The sequence below is a fragment of the Puma concolor genome, chromosome C2, assembly GCF_028749965.1.
Source record: "Puma concolor isolate L17-30 chromosome C2, mPumCon1.1.hap2, whole genome shotgun sequence".
NCBI lineage: Eukaryota > Metazoa > Chordata > Mammalia > Carnivora > Felidae > Puma > Puma concolor.
In genome coordinates this window covers 101,394,514-101,411,504 of record NC_141675.1, presented here as the reverse complement: position 1 = coordinate 101,411,504, position 16,991 = coordinate 101,394,514, and the positions used below count along the sequence as shown (strand labels likewise).

General features: G+C 37.7%; 1 protein-coding gene across 1 annotated transcript; it reads left to right on the top strand.

Moving 5' to 3' along the window:
- Positions 1-387: 387 nt before the first annotated feature.
- ABHD10 (abhydrolase domain containing 10, depalmitoylase) lies at positions 388-16,453 on the top strand. The gene is made up of 5 exons (XM_025914028.2): positions 388-927; positions 3,613-3,796; positions 9,330-9,441; positions 9,962-10,099; positions 15,174-16,453. The coding sequence occupies exons 1-5, from the start codon at positions 786-788 to the stop codon at positions 15,516-15,518; spliced, it is 921 nt and encodes a 306-aa protein (XP_025769813.1). The 5' UTR covers positions 388-785; the 3' UTR covers positions 15,519-16,453.
- The last annotated feature ends 538 nt before the right edge of the window (positions 16,454-16,991 follow it).

The following is a 16,991-nucleotide window of genomic DNA, read 5'->3' as shown; positions in this document are numbered from 1 at the left end:
ATTTGACTCAAGATGCCTTTTACCGTGAAAAAAGTTGAAGTTCACATGCAAACATTTTTATTTATTCCGGGGTTTCATCTCTTGCTTATGAAAGTCCCTTCTATCCCCAAACTACAAAATACTGCCCTAAAGTGTATTTAAATCCTTTGTTTTAATCTTCCGTTGAAAGCATATATCTCCTGAGATTTATTTTTGCACGTAACATGAGGCAGGGGACAGAATAACTAAATAATTCAATTGTCAGGCATATAGAGAGCTAGATAGAGTAAAAACGAATCGGAAAGCGGCGGAGGAGCGGCGAACGAGTCCACCTCGGGTATTTACACAAGCAGGATTAAGGTCAGATTTTGGAAGCATTTCCGGTACGGTTTAAAACTGTCTTAAAACTGTCGGGGTGGGAAGGCGATTTGTAATGCAAGCAGCCTAGCATCTTAAGCTTCCGCTCCCTAGTGTCCTCGGGACGATGAGATGGTTTCCTATCTAGGAACGTTGGCTACGGATCCTCTCCGCGCCTCTATCTAACAGCCAGCTAACAACCAATTGAGAAAATCACCTACTGAGGCTGCTCAAAACATTCCAAGCCATCACAGGCAAAAACTCCCTGAGGAACCAACCGTCCAATTGCGAGAGGCTCGCCAGAGCGACGACTCTCCGCGCATGTGCGCCCTCAGTTGAAAGTCTTTAGCAAGTCCCGGCTTCCGGCCGGCGGCGCATGCGCAGTTCTGGTTACTGTGCGCTCGGAGCTACTCTGTGGGTCAGCAAGGTACTCGAGGGCCTCTGGGAAGATGGCGGGGGCGGGCATGGCTACCCTGAGCTCTTGGGTACCTCGTCGGAGGTGGGGCAGAGAGGCCGTCTTCTTAGGCTTCTACCGTGGCCTCAGCGCGTTACTTGCAAGGAAGTCGGAGCGGACGCCACGGTGGGTCCCAGGTCAGTGTCCGAAAGGCGGGAGAAGTACGCGTTCTTTCGAACTTGGAGTTCATTCCGTTCCTGTCTAGTGCGTTTTTGGCGCCTTATTTAAAAATGCTCTTCCCCCGTTCTCAGTACTCTAGTTTTACTCGCTTTCAGCAATTCTGGTGAAAGCTGTAGGAAGAACTCTGCCGGCCCTTGCTGGAGTTTTACGCTCTGCAGCTTAAGGATCGTACTCTGTGCCTGCCTCCCTGTGTTAAGCGCCAACGCTAGGAAAAATTTAAGATGTGCGTTTGGTTATTAGTTGCTTTTTCTTTCGTTTGTCTTCTGGTCTAAGGAAGGGCTTTACAGATCTTGACTCCGTTAGGATGCTGAGACCTGACCTTGCTTCCCTTTGGGAAATTTATAGTATCAACTTTGTGTGTGTGTGTGTGTGTGTGTGTGTGTGTGTGAGAGAGAGAGAGAGAGAGAGAGAGAGAGAGAGAGTAGACTCCGTGAACAAGCCAAATTTCTGATTTTGCCTTCTCCATGCTCCCGCTCAGTGAAAACCATATTCATTACTCTACAAAGGAAACTAGAATTTGTACCAAAAATGAGAGCATCAGAATATTTTCTTCAACTTGTGTTCGATTCTTCTCCATAGCACCCTACCCCCAGTATACATAGTCTTTCTGAATTGTGTCTTTTTATTCTCTAGTTTTGTTGTTTTTACACCTTTGGCATACAAGCTGTCAGATGCATTGTGCTTGGAATGGGAACTGTCATTGCTGACACCCTTTGCTTTGGTTAAAATTTTTAAATGTATATAATCAGTTTAACTTACACTTAATTATGTACAGTCTAAAGGCTTGTTATATATATAAGTTCCCCTAGTGAAGTATAGTATGTCAATTCATTAAGTAAATTGTAATACTTTTTCATCTGTTTAGCACATCATTTAGGATTTATGCATCAGGCTTTGAGCTAATCCTTATAGTACAAAGATCATTTATGGATATAATGTTAAGAACCCCTCCAACTTAAAACTCACCAAAATGAAGTAAATTACTGTTTCAGAGGAGAAATTTCTGTTTGGAGATGTAATATTGAGAAGACAATAGGAAGGATTTGAGTGCTGAACTAAGGAACTAGGAAATTGACATTTTTGCTGATACAACCTACCAACCAACATAACTGGCCCCCACTAGCCCTGGTTTTCACTAAAAAAATTTTAATTTGGCATATTTCACTATACAGTGAAACTTTGAAACAACTTAGATGTTATAGGGATAGCTTTAAGGCCTTCAATTCAGTTTTTTAAAAATCCAACTTCTCAAACCCAAAATGAAGGAAGCTTTTGTCAACTCACATGGAGGGGGCAGAGATGTTTTCCTTGGCCACAATAAAGTGGAGGAAGGTTTCATTTCATATAAAAGATGAGATTTTCTTGGTTCAGGAAAAGAGTATAAGGAAATACACAAACTTAATTTCTTTGGAAGGAGGAGGTGGGATTATAAATGACTTAATTTTTTAAAAATCTCTTTACCTTTTTTAAAGAGCAAGTATAGATTTTATGGTAAGGAAAAAACTTGAAAAACAGTGAAATAGAGTAACCTTATAAGGTTTGCCAGTTGTGCTATTATACTTAAATTGCACTAAGATCTGTGTGCCATTCACAGAAAGCCAAACCAACAAATAAAACATAGTGATTGCAGAGTCCTGTGGGAAATCTTTTTCCGAAAATGGTACTATTATAAATTATTCAAGGTTTCTTGTAAAGTAACTGCTCATTGAACCCACCTCAGCTGATGCAAAATCATGACAGGCTGTTAGCATGGCCCATGATTTTGTGGATGGTGAGGGAGCCAGTATTACCAGCAGGAGCACAGCACCTCTGCCTTCGAAACAGTTTCTCTGCCTTCTCCCCCTCCCTGCCAAAAAGTAGAGGATGTGAAACTCCTCCAACACTGAAAAAATTAAAAAGAAAAATCTCACAAGAGAAGGCTTAAACTAGTGTAATTAAATCTGAACATTAATTGATACTATTTAGGACAGATGATACAGCAGCATTTTTTACAGGAAAACTTTTTTTTACAAGTCTCTATCTTTTATTGCCTTGAAATTTCCACCTCATTGTGTATTTTGGAAGAATCAAGATTGGACCTTGTTCAAGTGATTTTGAATATGAGTTCAAACTATGAACTGATTTTGATAGGAGTTCAAAAGATACCATGGATAGGCTTGTGATTTTAATATTTCAAGTATGTTTCTGTTTTTCCTCTTAAATGGAAGTAGTTTTGACATCAATTTGACAAGTTAAGAAAGTTAAGATTGAAAATATACAGTTGACCCTTGAATAACATGGGTTTAACTACTAAGGCCCACTTATACATTGGTGTTTTTCAATAAACAACACTACTGTAAATACATTTTCTGTATGATTTTCTCAACATTTTTTCTCTAGCCTACTTTTTTGTAAGAGTGCAATATATAATAATATAAACAACACACAAAATATGTGTTAATCAACTTTATGTTATCGGTAAGGCCTCCAATCAACAGTAGGCTGTTATTAGTTAAGTTTTTGGGAGGTCAGAAGTTACACACAGATTTTCGAATACACGGGGGCGTCAGTGTCTCAACCCCCATGTTGTTCAAGGGTCAGTTGTGTATGGTTTTCCCAAAACAGTATTTGTAAACTAGTTTATGTTTTTGTACTTTGTTTAGCTTGCAGACCAAAGTCATCGGTCTCTTTCCTTAGTCGACCAGACCTTCCAAACCTGGCTTATAAGAAGCTAAAAGGCAAAAGTCCAGGAATTATCTTCATCCCTGGCTATATATCTAATATGAATGGTACAAAAGCATTGGCGATTGAAGAGTTTTGCAAATCTCTAGGTCACGCCTATATAAGGTAGGAACAACACATTTCTCCGAGAAAAATACTACTACCATTGAGCATGGCAATGGAGATTTATTTCTGCTCTAACCAATTGGAGCAAATGCCAGTGTCTTTATGGATCAACTTATTTTAATGGTCTGTAAACTTTCACCTTGTGATTTAGGGCTATTGCAAATGCAGCCCTAAAAAGACCTTCTTTAATGGTCTTTGTGCCACCCTGACAATGCTGGTGGAAAAAGAAACTAGTGGTAACTAAACTCTTCAGATGTAATAATCTAGCAGGACAACAAATCAAAAATAGTAGTTGGCTTTCTTGTAATGTCTTGTAATTATTTTGTGGCTTTCCATTGGGGATTTTATTTGGTCACTCTTTATAACTCTACTTTCAAAATATGTATTTAAAAATAATACATGTATTTGAGAATATTGTATATTTTTCATGTCTCTTACGATCTTTTAAGTTCCCACTTCACATCCTCATATTGAGCCCATTCTTTCCTTTGGTTTTAGGTATAGTTTAGAACTCCATTTCTCTGGCCTGGTATTTTCATTGATGTTCCATGCCTGTATAAATAAATAAATGAATGAATGAAAGTATTCTAAAATTCGTACTGTATAATTCACATTTGCACGGAAGTTTTCTCTTTCCCTTCACTCCTGTAGTCTGAGTGTATAGAAGCATAGAGAGGATATGTGTTATTTAACCAGAATCTGATTTCATAATTCCTAATATTTCATTCCAGTAATTATTTTAGTAAAATAGTGTGCTTACATCGTTATTAGGTTTGTTTACTTATAACAATCATTTAGTTAGTGTCTGCTTTGCCAGAAAAGATAGTATGGTTTAATAGAAAGAATGCTGGCCCGGAATTCAAGAATTATGGGTACCAGAATCCATTCCAGCAATAACTGTGACAAGATGAGTCAGCTGATAAACACTGGACCTATTTTCTTCATCATAAAAAAGGAGGATGATGAACTAAAGATAATGTCTGAATCCTTTCTAGAACTAACGGCCTAAAAATCTGTTCATCTACATGGTTAGAATAATAGTTTCACTAACATTCACTCAATATGTCTAGAAAATATAGCTTTCAGAAATTAATATATAAATACAAAAAACCTTTTAGATTTTATTCAACATATTAGCAGAGATTATGTCAATTAAATGGACATTTAGTTGGATTTAGTGTTACTCTTTTTTATCATATTGAGTTTCATTTTCCTACTCAGAACTTTTAAAAAAATCTATTCTGACCTGTTATTCTGAAGACTGGAGTATCTTTTCCAAGTAGACATTCTAGCACTATTACTGGGTGCTGTAAAATATACAACAAATTCTAAAACATGGCCGTTGTTGCTAAAGATCAGGTTGGGGAAACAAGACAAAAAACATGAGAAATTAGGCAGAAATACTCAACAGAATGTACTGTGTCAAAAGGAATAGTATACTTAATTGCACAAGGTGAGAGAAAACTGGGGATTAAAGTGGATAAAAAAAACACTTCATAAAGGCACACTGATGTTAGGATTGGGGTAAGGAAGAAGATCTGTACAAGAAGGGAAACTGCACTGATCAAAACACAATACAGTCAGAAAAATTGCCGTCGTCCTTTTTATCCCCCAGAGAATTTGAATCAAGAAATTGCCCTTTTACCAGTTCTTGGATTTAAGTTGAAACTGAGCACTGTAACCAGTTCCTATCTCCCTATGACACATGACATCTGTGCATTTTCTGTATTTTGAATACATATGGAAAACTTTTTTTAAAGTGTATTAAATAAACATTAATTATAATGTGTACAGACCATTAATTGGTTCTGTGTTAAAACATAGCCTAAGTATATCTTTATAAACCTTTATAAAAGTGTAGCCTTTCACTACAAAATTTTAATTTGACTAGATTCCTTTTTATTTGCTTTTATCAAACTTCATTGCAACCTAATCACTATTAACTATTGATTGCATTGTAGCTTGTTATTGGAGATTTTATCTTTTATATATACTCCAGTTTCTCAGTTTACCTTTTTTATGTTTTTGGCTGTAGAATCTTAGATCTTGAGTGAGGAAATGGTTTTGTATATTATACAAGAAATGGTACATATGACTATGTGAAAACAGTTTTTTGATGTTCTGTCACCGTGCCTAACATAAGATTGAGTCAGAGCTCAGGAATATAGCACACGATGCTAGGGCTGGTATTCTCTCATAGTTACTTGCCATAGAATATTTAATTCTAGATTTGGGATTATGTTCTAGAGTGTTGAGGCTGCTAGAACAGCCTGTGGGGTTTTTTTTGTTGTTTGTTTGTTTGTTTGTTTTAAGTAGGCTGCACACCCAAAGTGGAGCACAAACTCTCACACTGAAGATCAAGTCTCATGCTGTACTGACTCAGCCAGCCGCTCCTTGCCCCACCCATTGCTGTTTTAAAGTCCTAAATAGCTGAATATGTTTGGTTTTTGTTTAGTTTTGTTTTTTTATTTTTGAGAGAGACAGAATGTGAGTGGGAGAGGTGCAGAGATAGGAAGACACAGAATCTGAAGCAGGCTCCAGGCTCTGAGCTGTCAGCACAGAGCCGGGCACGGGGCTCGAACCCGCGAACCTTGACATCATGACCTGAGCCGAAGTCTGACCGCTTAACCGACTGAGCTGCCCAGGTGCCCCAACAGCTGAATATGTTTGAATTGTCTTTGTCCCTTGGTTAGGGTTCAGCAAGAGTGAACTATATTTTTTACTTGTACCTTTTAGTATCACCAGATGTTTATATTTTCCTTTTTGATGGGTTTCTACTTGTATTCTGCATCTGCATCATACATTTCGAAGGCAGCTGTGAAAGATGCAGCAAGTAGAGATGCCCGATTGCCCGCCAAGGGAGGAAAAAGGATTAGCTGGTACCTTTCTTCCCTCTTCTCCTGGGTCTGTTTTCTATGTCCTCTGGATTGAAGGGAAATAATGACTGTGATGTGAGCAGTGGCCTTGTTACACAATTTCCCAAGGGTCCAAAATCATTTCACTTTATAACAAAGAAAAATTCAATTTCTTTTTCCTCCATGACCCGTAAATCCCTAAGAAAATGTGTGTATGGTGTGTGTCACATATATATTCTTACATGTACACTAAAAACACTAGGATTTATTAGTTTTCATCAGATTTTAAGAATTAGAGAAACCTGAACACTTCAAATTTGAATCAAGTGATTCTTTTTATTTTTACCTTCCATGTTTATTTATTTAGTATGTGTTATCATACTCTGTGTGCGAGGTGTAGGTGTCTCGCCTCTGGGAAGAATGCAGACACAAAACCAAGAATGGTGTTTCCCCACCAGGATCTGACCGTCTCACAGGAATGATGAGGCACATCACACACATACAAACTGTCTTATAGAGCAGGGTATAAAAATTGATTGTGACTGATAAAAATGAATTCTGTATAAGTTTCATTAGGTAAGAATTTTTTCTTCAGCTTGTCTGGGGGAAGTTTTTCCAGGAAAAAAAAAAAAAAAAAGATTTGTTTGGACTAAGTTCTGAGAGGATGAGCTGTGAAGGTGAAAGGAGAAGGTACTCCTAGTGATGAAAATAGTATGAGGCATGAAACAGGAACAGAAAGCAAGAGCCAGTTTAGTAACACCAAGTTGATCAATTGGGCCAAAGCACTGGTTTCCTCAGATGACATGATAAATGATCAATCTGAGATGACCAGAATATAATGGTCTAAAAAATAGGCTAAAGCCCTGAATGTTTATGTTGCATGTTACAGGGAACCACTGAAGTTAATTCCATAGCAATAAAATGTTTCAGAAAAAAACCTGACATGTATAAAGTGGATCTATTTGGAGAAAGAGTGGACAGACACAGGAGGCTACTATGCTAGGCCAGGTTTAAGATGACAAAGATGTGGGGCGCCTGGGTGGCTCAGTTAGTTAAGCATCTGATTTCAGCTCAGCTCATGATCTCATGGTTCATGGGTTCGAGCCTCGTGTCGGGCTCTGTGCTGACAGCTCAGAGCCTGGAGCCTGCTTCGGATTCTGTGTCTCCCTCTCTCTCTGCCCCTCCTCGGCCCATGCTCTGTCTCTCAAAAATAAATAAATGTTAAAAAAAATTTTTTTTTGAAAAATGACAAAGATGTGCACCGTGATACTGGTCTTACCAGATGGCAGAGAAAGAGGTGAATGGAAAGAAACGAGAGTGAGTGAGGATGGCGCAGGGCAAGCAGTGTTTGGTATCCTGGAAAAAAAATTAGAGTGAAACAGTCTGCTCTTCAAGAACTGACATTCTAGTCACACAAATATTTGACCTGATTACTACATAATATGAAAAGTGTTAAGTGAGTACATACAAAAGAAAGTGACTGAGGGAGTGTATGTCAGAGTTCCTCAGGAGGTGACATGACTGAGGGATGAGTAGGAGTTTGGGTGGGAAGGAAGGCTTTCCAGGCTTTCTAGACAGGATGCAAAGGCCCAGCATTATAAAAGGGTCTGCCCAGGGATTGGAGTAGTTCAGTATGACTGTGGTTTAAGGTAATCTGCAGACGTGATGCGATATTTCCTGGTCTGCTGAATTGAGGCCTTGAAAATGCACAGATCGACAGACTTGGAGCCTGGAGAGCTAGGCAGTTGGAAGAAGCAGCAAACTAGGGGGATGAGTTGATGATCGTGAATTTGATTTACCTCTTTCCCTTTTATTAATTTAGTAAATACTAAGCACTTATCATGTGCAAAGTACTGATGTAGGCATTGGGAAAGCAGCAGTGAACAAAACAGCCTGTGCCCATATGGTGCTTCCATTCTAGTGTGGGAGATGACCATAAACAAATAATTAAATTTTTTATATGTCAAGTAGCAATATTTGCCATGAAGAAAATAAAGCAGGGTAAGGAAATAGAGAATGATGAAAGCAGCACAATTGTGCATTGAGTAGTCAGAGAAGGCATCTCTGGAGATGTAACATTTGAGCCAGAGGCCTGAATGAAGCAAGGGAGCAATCAAAGTGGATATCTGGAGGGATACAGTATGCCCTGTAGAAAGAAAAGTTGATAGCAAAACCTGGGTGGTATATTCCGTTTACTTCAAGAAGGCAAATGCGAATTCAGTTGGGAGGGAGAGAACAGTAAGAAATCTCTAAGAAATGAAATCAGAGAGGTAGTCAGAGGCCTCATTATGTTTTGTTTAAAGATGGTAGAAGGCTTTTGAAGGGTTTGTGCAAGACATGATTTTTGTTTTAAAAAGAGCACTGAGTGCTACATGGGGAATAGACTACTGGGGTAGAAAATGGACACAGGGACACTTAGGATACTATTACACTACTCCGGCAGAGAAGATGGTGACATGGACAGGCTGCTAGCAGTGGAGGAGGTGAGAGAGTGAGTGGACATGGGTGATATTTGAAGGTTATGCCAGTTGAATCTGCTAAAATATGAATTGACCTCATTGCTTTATTTTAATACATTTTAAGCATTGTAATAATGATAAATGAGCTGTCTTCTTTAAAAATCAGAGAAATATATAACTAGATACAGATATCTAGATATATGTTTCCCCTTTTTCTAGGTTTGATTACTCAGGAGTTGGAAATTCGGATGGTAACTTACAAGAATGCACAGTGGGAAAATGGAGAAAAGATGTTCTTTCTATAATTGATGACTTAGCTGAAGGACCACAGGTGACTATTTGTGTTAAATATAATTATTGACTAACCTCATTTTTTTTTCAGCTGTTTCTTTAGCTATGAAAATTTAATAGTTTAAATGTTTAACAATTAATTTTGGTATTTGATTTAAAATTATTCTATTCACTTTCTCATAAAATGTAAGTGGCATTTTACTTTACCTTGTAATCCTAATTTTAATTCTACTTTGTGCCAAATATCAAAAGTCTGGGAGCTAATGGATATAGAAGAAAAAAATACATACATAAATTACTGAATCCCCTTACAGAAAAGAAAAAGAAATTCCTCTTTAAAACTGTGTATCTTTTGGGGGCACCTGGGTGGCTCAGTAGTTGAGCGTTTGACTCTTGATTTTGGCTCAGGTCATGATCCCGGGGTCAGGGGATTGAGCCCCACATCGCTTAAGATTCTGTCTCCCTTTCCCCTGCTCACAGGTGCGCGTGTACTCTGTCTCTCCCTCTCTCTCTAAAATAAAATTAAAAAAATAAATATAACTGTGTGTTTTTGTTTTTAGATACTTGTTGGATCTAGCCTCGGTGGATGGCTTATGCTTCATGCTGCAATCGCAAGGCCACAAAAGGTCGTTGCTCTTATTGGTATAGCCACAGCTGTAGATGGCCTAGTGATACAGTTTAATCAGCTCCCTGTTGAGGTGGGTCACAAGCAACCTCAGTGTACGCCTCCTGTCATAGCTCTGCTTCTTCTTTCTTTGGATGTTTGTTCGTGTGTTATCTGTCCTTTGACTTCCTGTGCTGGCTCATCTTTTGCCTTAGCTGCCTTTTTGTATATAATCTCTTTGCCTTATTTAACTGATTGGGCTCTTGTTCAAGGTCTCCTTTTCTTCATTCAGTCCCTTCAAGTCATTCTACCACATATTTCAGCCACATTAATGAAATCACACGTTTAATTTCTTTTTTTAGCAACATTTTCATTATTAATCACATTTACTTACTTGGATCGGACATTGTGATCTCTCTTTGTACCTTTTATTCTTATTTTGTGGCATATGGGAAATAGTACCTATTCTTACGACCACATTAGACGTGGCTCATCAATTATGAAACTTTTTTTCTTCTCCTGAGAGCAGCCTCAGAGCATCTCTCGGCAGAGTTCTCCCGTACATGTTATCATCCATCAGAGTCCGCACACAGGAGATGAGGTGTGTGACTCCTGGCTTAGACATGGAGTTGGCATTCTGTTCTACTAATTCTCACCTTTTAAAAAAATGTGCTTTTCATTATTACCATGCACTTTAGTAAATCATGGTCGAAATGAGGTTTCTGAAGTAAATGAAAATAATTTATTTGTTAATGTTATTATTAGACATGTTTAAGCACTTCGGTTATCTGCAGGGATAAAGAAATAATGGGTAATGGCTGTTTATTTTTGTGTGTTTTGTTGTTGTTTTGCAGTCAGTTGAGTTCTCTTTGGGTGTCTTTTTCCTAAGGATCTAAATGTCACCTGTGGGACTATGACCCTAGCAGGATGAGGCACAGAAAATTAAAGAAAGAAAAGCATTCTATTCAAGTGGTTCAAAGAGTGTTTTCACTAGGCCGGCAGCATCAGCGTCACCTGAGAACTTGTTAGAAATGCATGTTCTTGAACTTCACCCAAGACCTACTGAATCAGAAACTAGCAGTGTGGCCCAGCAATCTGTTTTAACCAGCCCCTCCCATGAAGTTTGAGAACCACTGCTCTGGAGAGTGGAAGAGCAGGTAGAGGAGGAAAGGAAATAAAGAGAAGGAAGAAGGCCTATGTAGTGGTGGATAGTAGAATATTGTTGACTTTTGCCTCAAGTTCTGCATTGATACCAGTGCCGTGTACTATCTGTCCTAAGCTGCTTCTCAGCCCACGTTCCTCCCAGCCCCTTAAGAAATGTTATTATCTGCATGTGCAGTTTCTTCATGTAATTTCCTCTGAGAGCTAAAATTGCAAAGCTGGTCTTCCTTGCACTTACCTCAGATTTCTGAATTTTTTTGCTTTCTTAGTTGTTTCTCATACATAGTGCCTCAATGTCCAATGCTGTTAAATATTCCTACCATTGTATCTCTGCATATAAACCTTAAAGCCCTTACTCCATCCTCTAACTCAATTAAATGGTGCTTCTCCTGGTAGGAAATTATTTCAAGAACATAGCGGATGAGGAAGAAGGTGATTAAACAATTTTGTGTTGTTGTTATGGTAAAAGACAAGGTCTTTGTACATTATTCTTTATGTATGTATCCACGTCACTCATGGAGCATATGGTCAGTAATCCCCTAAATGACTGAGAAGGTCTATACCTGCAAATCAGGGCATGTCTCTGCTAATCCTAAATCAGACGAGCAAATGCTGGTGAATAGAAGCATGTTAACTTAAAAGCATGTAAGCAAAGAACAGGGACAGTAGGACCACTATCTCTTCTTCACAGAAGGAGCTAGCTCTAACAATGGCAAGGGAGCAGAAGTGGTGATTTTTACTATCATCTTTAGCCCTGGGAATGTTAACACTCAGCATTGCTTACTGCGTAGGAACTGACTCTGATTGTTTGCCTCCTTTGAACATTAGAGGATGGCAGATAGGTGCACAGCTGTTTGGAATACAAGCTTCTCAACCACATCACCTTGATGTGGTTTCTTATTGGCATAGAACTTAATGTATATTGTACATTTTCTTCAGTTAATGATATTTTTGCTATTTCTGAACTTTTTGAGAGTTCAATTACATATAACATTCTATGAAGTTAATTTGTTCTACAAATGGATAGTATTCATTCACTTCAGTGGCAGATAACAGCTGGTTGGGGGGCAGGGATGCTTAAAATGCAGCTATTATTAATTGTATCCGTAAATTAGCATGGTTCCCACTTCATCTAATGACCAATGAAACTAAGTTCTAATTACTGAAATTACAAATTCAGGAGAATGATCCTGAGTATTTGAGGATCACTGAATATCATTTTTGCTTTAAATATCCAGTTCACATGTTTTTTTTTTTAATTTAATTTTTTTCATTTAGATCCAAATTACTTAGCATATACATGTTGTTTTAATACAGAGACTGCCTTAATATTCATGTAGATTCACATTTTATAGTTTTTTAGAATTTCCTTAATTTCAAGTCATTTGAGGACGTATGTAGGAGTATAGCTTTCAGTTATGCAGCTTTTTCACTGAATCAGTAAATCGTTCTGGAATTTTAAAAAACACATTAAAATGCCTAAATACATATAGATTATATCATATATCTTACTGTTTATTTATTTTTATTTATTTTTTTTTTTTTTAATTTTTTTTTCAACGTTTATTTATTTTGGGGACAGAGAGAGACAGAGCATGAACGGGGGAGGGGCAGAGAGAGAGGGAGACACAGAATGGGAAACAGGCTCCAGGCTCTGAGCCATCAGCCCAGAGCCCGACGCGGGGCTCGAACTCACGGACCGCGAGATCGTGACCTGGCTGAAGTCGGACGCTTAACCGACTGCGCCACCCAGGCGCCCCAATATATCTTACTGTTTAAATTTTTATTTTCCTTTTCATATTTGTAATAAATTAACAATTTTAAACATGGAAAAAATCATAATATCTTTATTGAAAATTTAAATACAAAAATTTTCAATATATTTGGCTTTTCTATCCTTACAGTTTTCTTTATTTTTGATAAGATGTCCACCTGTTTTTCTAGTCAGAAATTCCCTTAATATGATATGGTTTCAAGAGCCTTAAAAATACTTACATCTTGGGGTGCCTGGGTGGCTCGGTTGAGCGTCCGACATTGGCTCAAGTCACAATTGGGTTCGAGCCCCATGTTGGGCTGTGTGCTGCAGCTCAGAGCCTGAAGACTGCTTCAGATTCTGTGTCTCCCTCTCTGTCTGTCTGCCCTTCCCCTGCTCGTGCTTGCTCGCTCTCTCTCAAAAAAAATAAACATTAAAAAAAATTTTTTTTTAGTTTACATCTTCATGTACTAGTTCAAGTTCTGATAATCTTTCCAAATAATTTATTTATATACGGATAAATCTTTGTGCTCAAAGATGTTAATGGAAGTATCCAGCAGTGTGGAAATAATCAAGTTAATTAGTTTAGATCTAGCATAATGGACTATTTACTATGCAGCCTTTAAAAACTTTTCATTAAAAAAAAAAAAAACTTGGGGCGCCTGGGTGGCGCAGTCGGTTAAGCGTCCGACTTCAGCCAGGTCACGATCTCACGGTCCGTGAGTTCGAGCCCCACATCGGGCTCTGGGCTGATGGCTCAGAGCCTGGAGCCTGTTTCCGATTCTGTGTCTCCCTCTCTCTCTGCCCCTCGCCCGTTCATGCTCTGTCTCTCTCTGTCCCAAAAATAAATAAACGTTGAAAAAAAAAATTTAAAAAAAAAAAAAAAACAAAAACTTTTCATAGAATTTTTTTAAACCCAGAAATATATGTATGAAATAAGTAAAGCAACATAGAAAACTCTATGTGAATGGGTAATACCTGTTTTACATATTATATATATAAAACCAAATACATAGAGAAAAAATACTGGAAGGAAATGAGCCAGCATGTTAATGATTATTATATCTATGAGGTGGGATTATGTATGATTGCTTGTTTTTTATAATTTCTGTATTTCCCATGTTTTCTATAATGAGTATATGTTACTCTAATTAGAAAAATTGTTTAAGGGGCATGTGTGTGGCTTAGTTGCTTAACCATCCAGCTCTTGGTTTCAGCTCAGGTCATGATCTCTCATTTCATGATTTTTGAGCCCCACTTTGGGTTCTGCACTGTCAGTGCAGAATCCCCTGCTTGGGATTCTCTCTCTCTCTCTCTCTCTCTCTCTCTCTCTCTGCCCCTCCCCTGCTTGTGTTCTCTGTCTCTCAAAATAATAAACATTTTTTAAAAAAGAAAAGAAAATTAATTATTTAACACAAATTATAGTCTAGAAAATTAAAACTCTTCAAGAATCCAAAGATACCCGGTGTTTCATCTTAAGGAAATATGTGTAGAAATGATATCCTTGCTCAGTTTTCAGGAAATATCTGGAAGCCTTCATTGTCACCCAGAACAACACGTTTTTTCTCATTCCCTAGGACTCTGGAAAGGAAACAGTACTTTTTTTTTCTTTTCTTTCTTTTTTTTTTTTTTTCCTTTTTTTACATTTAGCCTGAAATTGCACATGTTTGGTTGTCCCAGAGTAAGTACCGTATTATTTTTCATTTTTAGTTCTGGGCTTGATTCTTTCTTTTCTTCTTTTTCCCCATCCCCATTTTAGTAGCTTCACATACAGATACTTTTAGTTTGTGATTTTGAAATCTAAACAGTTGTTATTCCTAAGATTAGGGTTTATATAATATGAATGATGCCTGAACTGATTCCCAGAAATTACTTTTTCTCCCCTTCATTTTCCCTTTCAGTTGGGGTGAAGTAACACCCGATTTAAGATGTTACCTAATAAAGCTAAATCTAATTTGAATCCTAGTTATGACAGTTGTTACCTTTCAGCTTTGAATGTGAAATTTAACTTCTCTAGATTCTAATAGCCTCTTTTGTAAAAATGAAATAATAACAGTTGTTATCAGGATCTTAGGAGACAACTATGTGTAAAGTACCTTTCACAGCTCCTTGCACGTAGTGTTTAATTTTTAATAATTATCATTGTTACATTTTTATCTCTTTTCCTCCTAGGACTGCTTTTCTTAGACTGTTTAAGACTATTGCATTTGTTAGTGTTGTATAAATACTTTTTTCCCCTCATTTTTCCCAATAGGTAAAAAAGGAAATAGAGGTGAAAGGTGTATGGAGCATGCCATCAAAATACAGTGAAAAAGGAGTTTATGACATTCAGTACAGTTTCATTAAAGAAGCTGAACACCACTGCTTGTTACATAGCCCTATTCCTGTGAACTGCCCTATAAGATTGCTCCACGGCATGAAAGATGACATCGTACCTTGGCATACATCCATACAGGTTGCCGACCGAGTAGTCAGCAAAGATGTAGATGTCATCCTCCGAAAAAACAGTGATCACAGAATGAAGGAAAAATCAGACATTCAACTTCTTGTTTACACTATTGATGACTTAATTGATAAGCTTTCAACTGTAGTTAACTAGAATCACATTTTTAGTTGGTATGAACTAACGGATCCAGAAAATTGGAAGAAGGATGAAAGACCCTGATACTTGGGTTTTTTCCTCTTACGTCTCTGTTTTGTAAATATCACATGAGTATTTATTTAACGCTGTATGATATAAGTGATACAAATTGTGATGAAAGTATAAGCTGCCGTCTGGAAAATTTTCTTCCTTCGATCCTTGATTTCTTTTAATTGAAGTAGAGTTGACACAGTGTTATAATAGTTTCAGGGATACACCATAGTGGTTAGACAACTCTATATGTTATGCTATGCTCACCGCAGATGTAGCTGCCACCTGTCACCATGCAGCACTGTTAGAGTGCCACCGACTGTTCCCTCTGCTGTGCCTTTCATCCCGTGATCCACTCATTCTGTACCTGGAAACCTGTGTCTCCCAGTCCCCTTCACCTATTTTTGCCCATCCCCCCACCCTCTCCCTTCTGACAACCACCAGTTTGTTCTCTGCATTTATGGGTCTGTTTCTGCTTTGTTGTTTGTTTTGCTTTTTAGGTTCCACGTGTAAGTGAAGTAATACTGTGTTGTCTTTCTCTTGTCTGACTTCACGTAACCTAGTACCCTCTAGGTCTGTCCATGTTGCGTGTTGATTTTTTTTATTGCTAAAAGATTTCCTACTTTTTTATTTGAGGTAATTTGTTTGCTAAATGCTTATGTTAAGCAGCACAGCTCTTAATTGTGTTCTCTTCTACTTAGAATTGTTAATAAAGCTTGAATTGTTTTGTCCTTTGTCGATCATATATGGAAATTTGTAAAATTGCTTCTGATTTTAAAATGCTATTCACAAAATACAGGACAATGTTTATTGAAGTAAATCTGAAATGATTGGAAAAAATTAGGTATGATAAAGTTCAAAACGTCAGAATATGACTATTAAATTCTACATGTTATATTTGAGTTTAAAATTACGGTTATCCTTTTTTTTGAAGCTTATGTATTTTGAGAGCGTGCATGTATGTAAGTGGGGGAAGGGCAGAGAGAGAGGGAGAGAGAGAATCCCAAGCAGGCTCGACACTATCAGCACAGAGTACAACTCGGCTTGATCTCGCAAACCGTGAGATCATGACCTGAGCCAAAATCAAGAGTTAGATGCTTAACCGACTGAGCCACCCAGGTGCACCAAGGTTCTCCTTTTTCAAAGGCTCAAAACTTCACAATGATACAAAGGAAGTCTATCACTTCTAAATTTTGACTTTATCTGTCATTTAAATGGGATTTGATCTTAGTAATGAAGTATTTGCATATTCTGAAGAGGCAGTTAATCCTTATATATTCTTGCCTACTTGCAGAAACATTTCCTTTTCTAATAAAATGTGCCTTAAGTACAAATGGCCAAGTGATTGCCATCTAAGGGCTTTCTGAAGTGCAGAGACAGTAAGAAAATATGAAATGCAATTTATAAAGGTGTTTTCAAGAACTAAAATGGACTTGTGCA

Excerpts from the sequence above, each read along its gene's own strand:
- ABHD10 (XM_025914028.2), top strand. The coding sequence starts at position 786 with ATGGCGGGGGCGGGCATGGCTACCCTGAGCTCTTGGGTACCTCGTCGG. Across the intron at positions 3,797-9,329 it reads CTAGGTCACGCCTATATAAG|GTTTGATTACTCAGGAGTTG; the intron begins GTAGGAACAACA and ends CCCTTTTTCTAG. Across the intron at positions 10,100-15,173 it reads TTAATCAGCTCCCTGTTGAG|GTAAAAAAGGAAATAGAGGT; the intron begins GTGGGTCACAAG and ends TTTTCCCAATAG.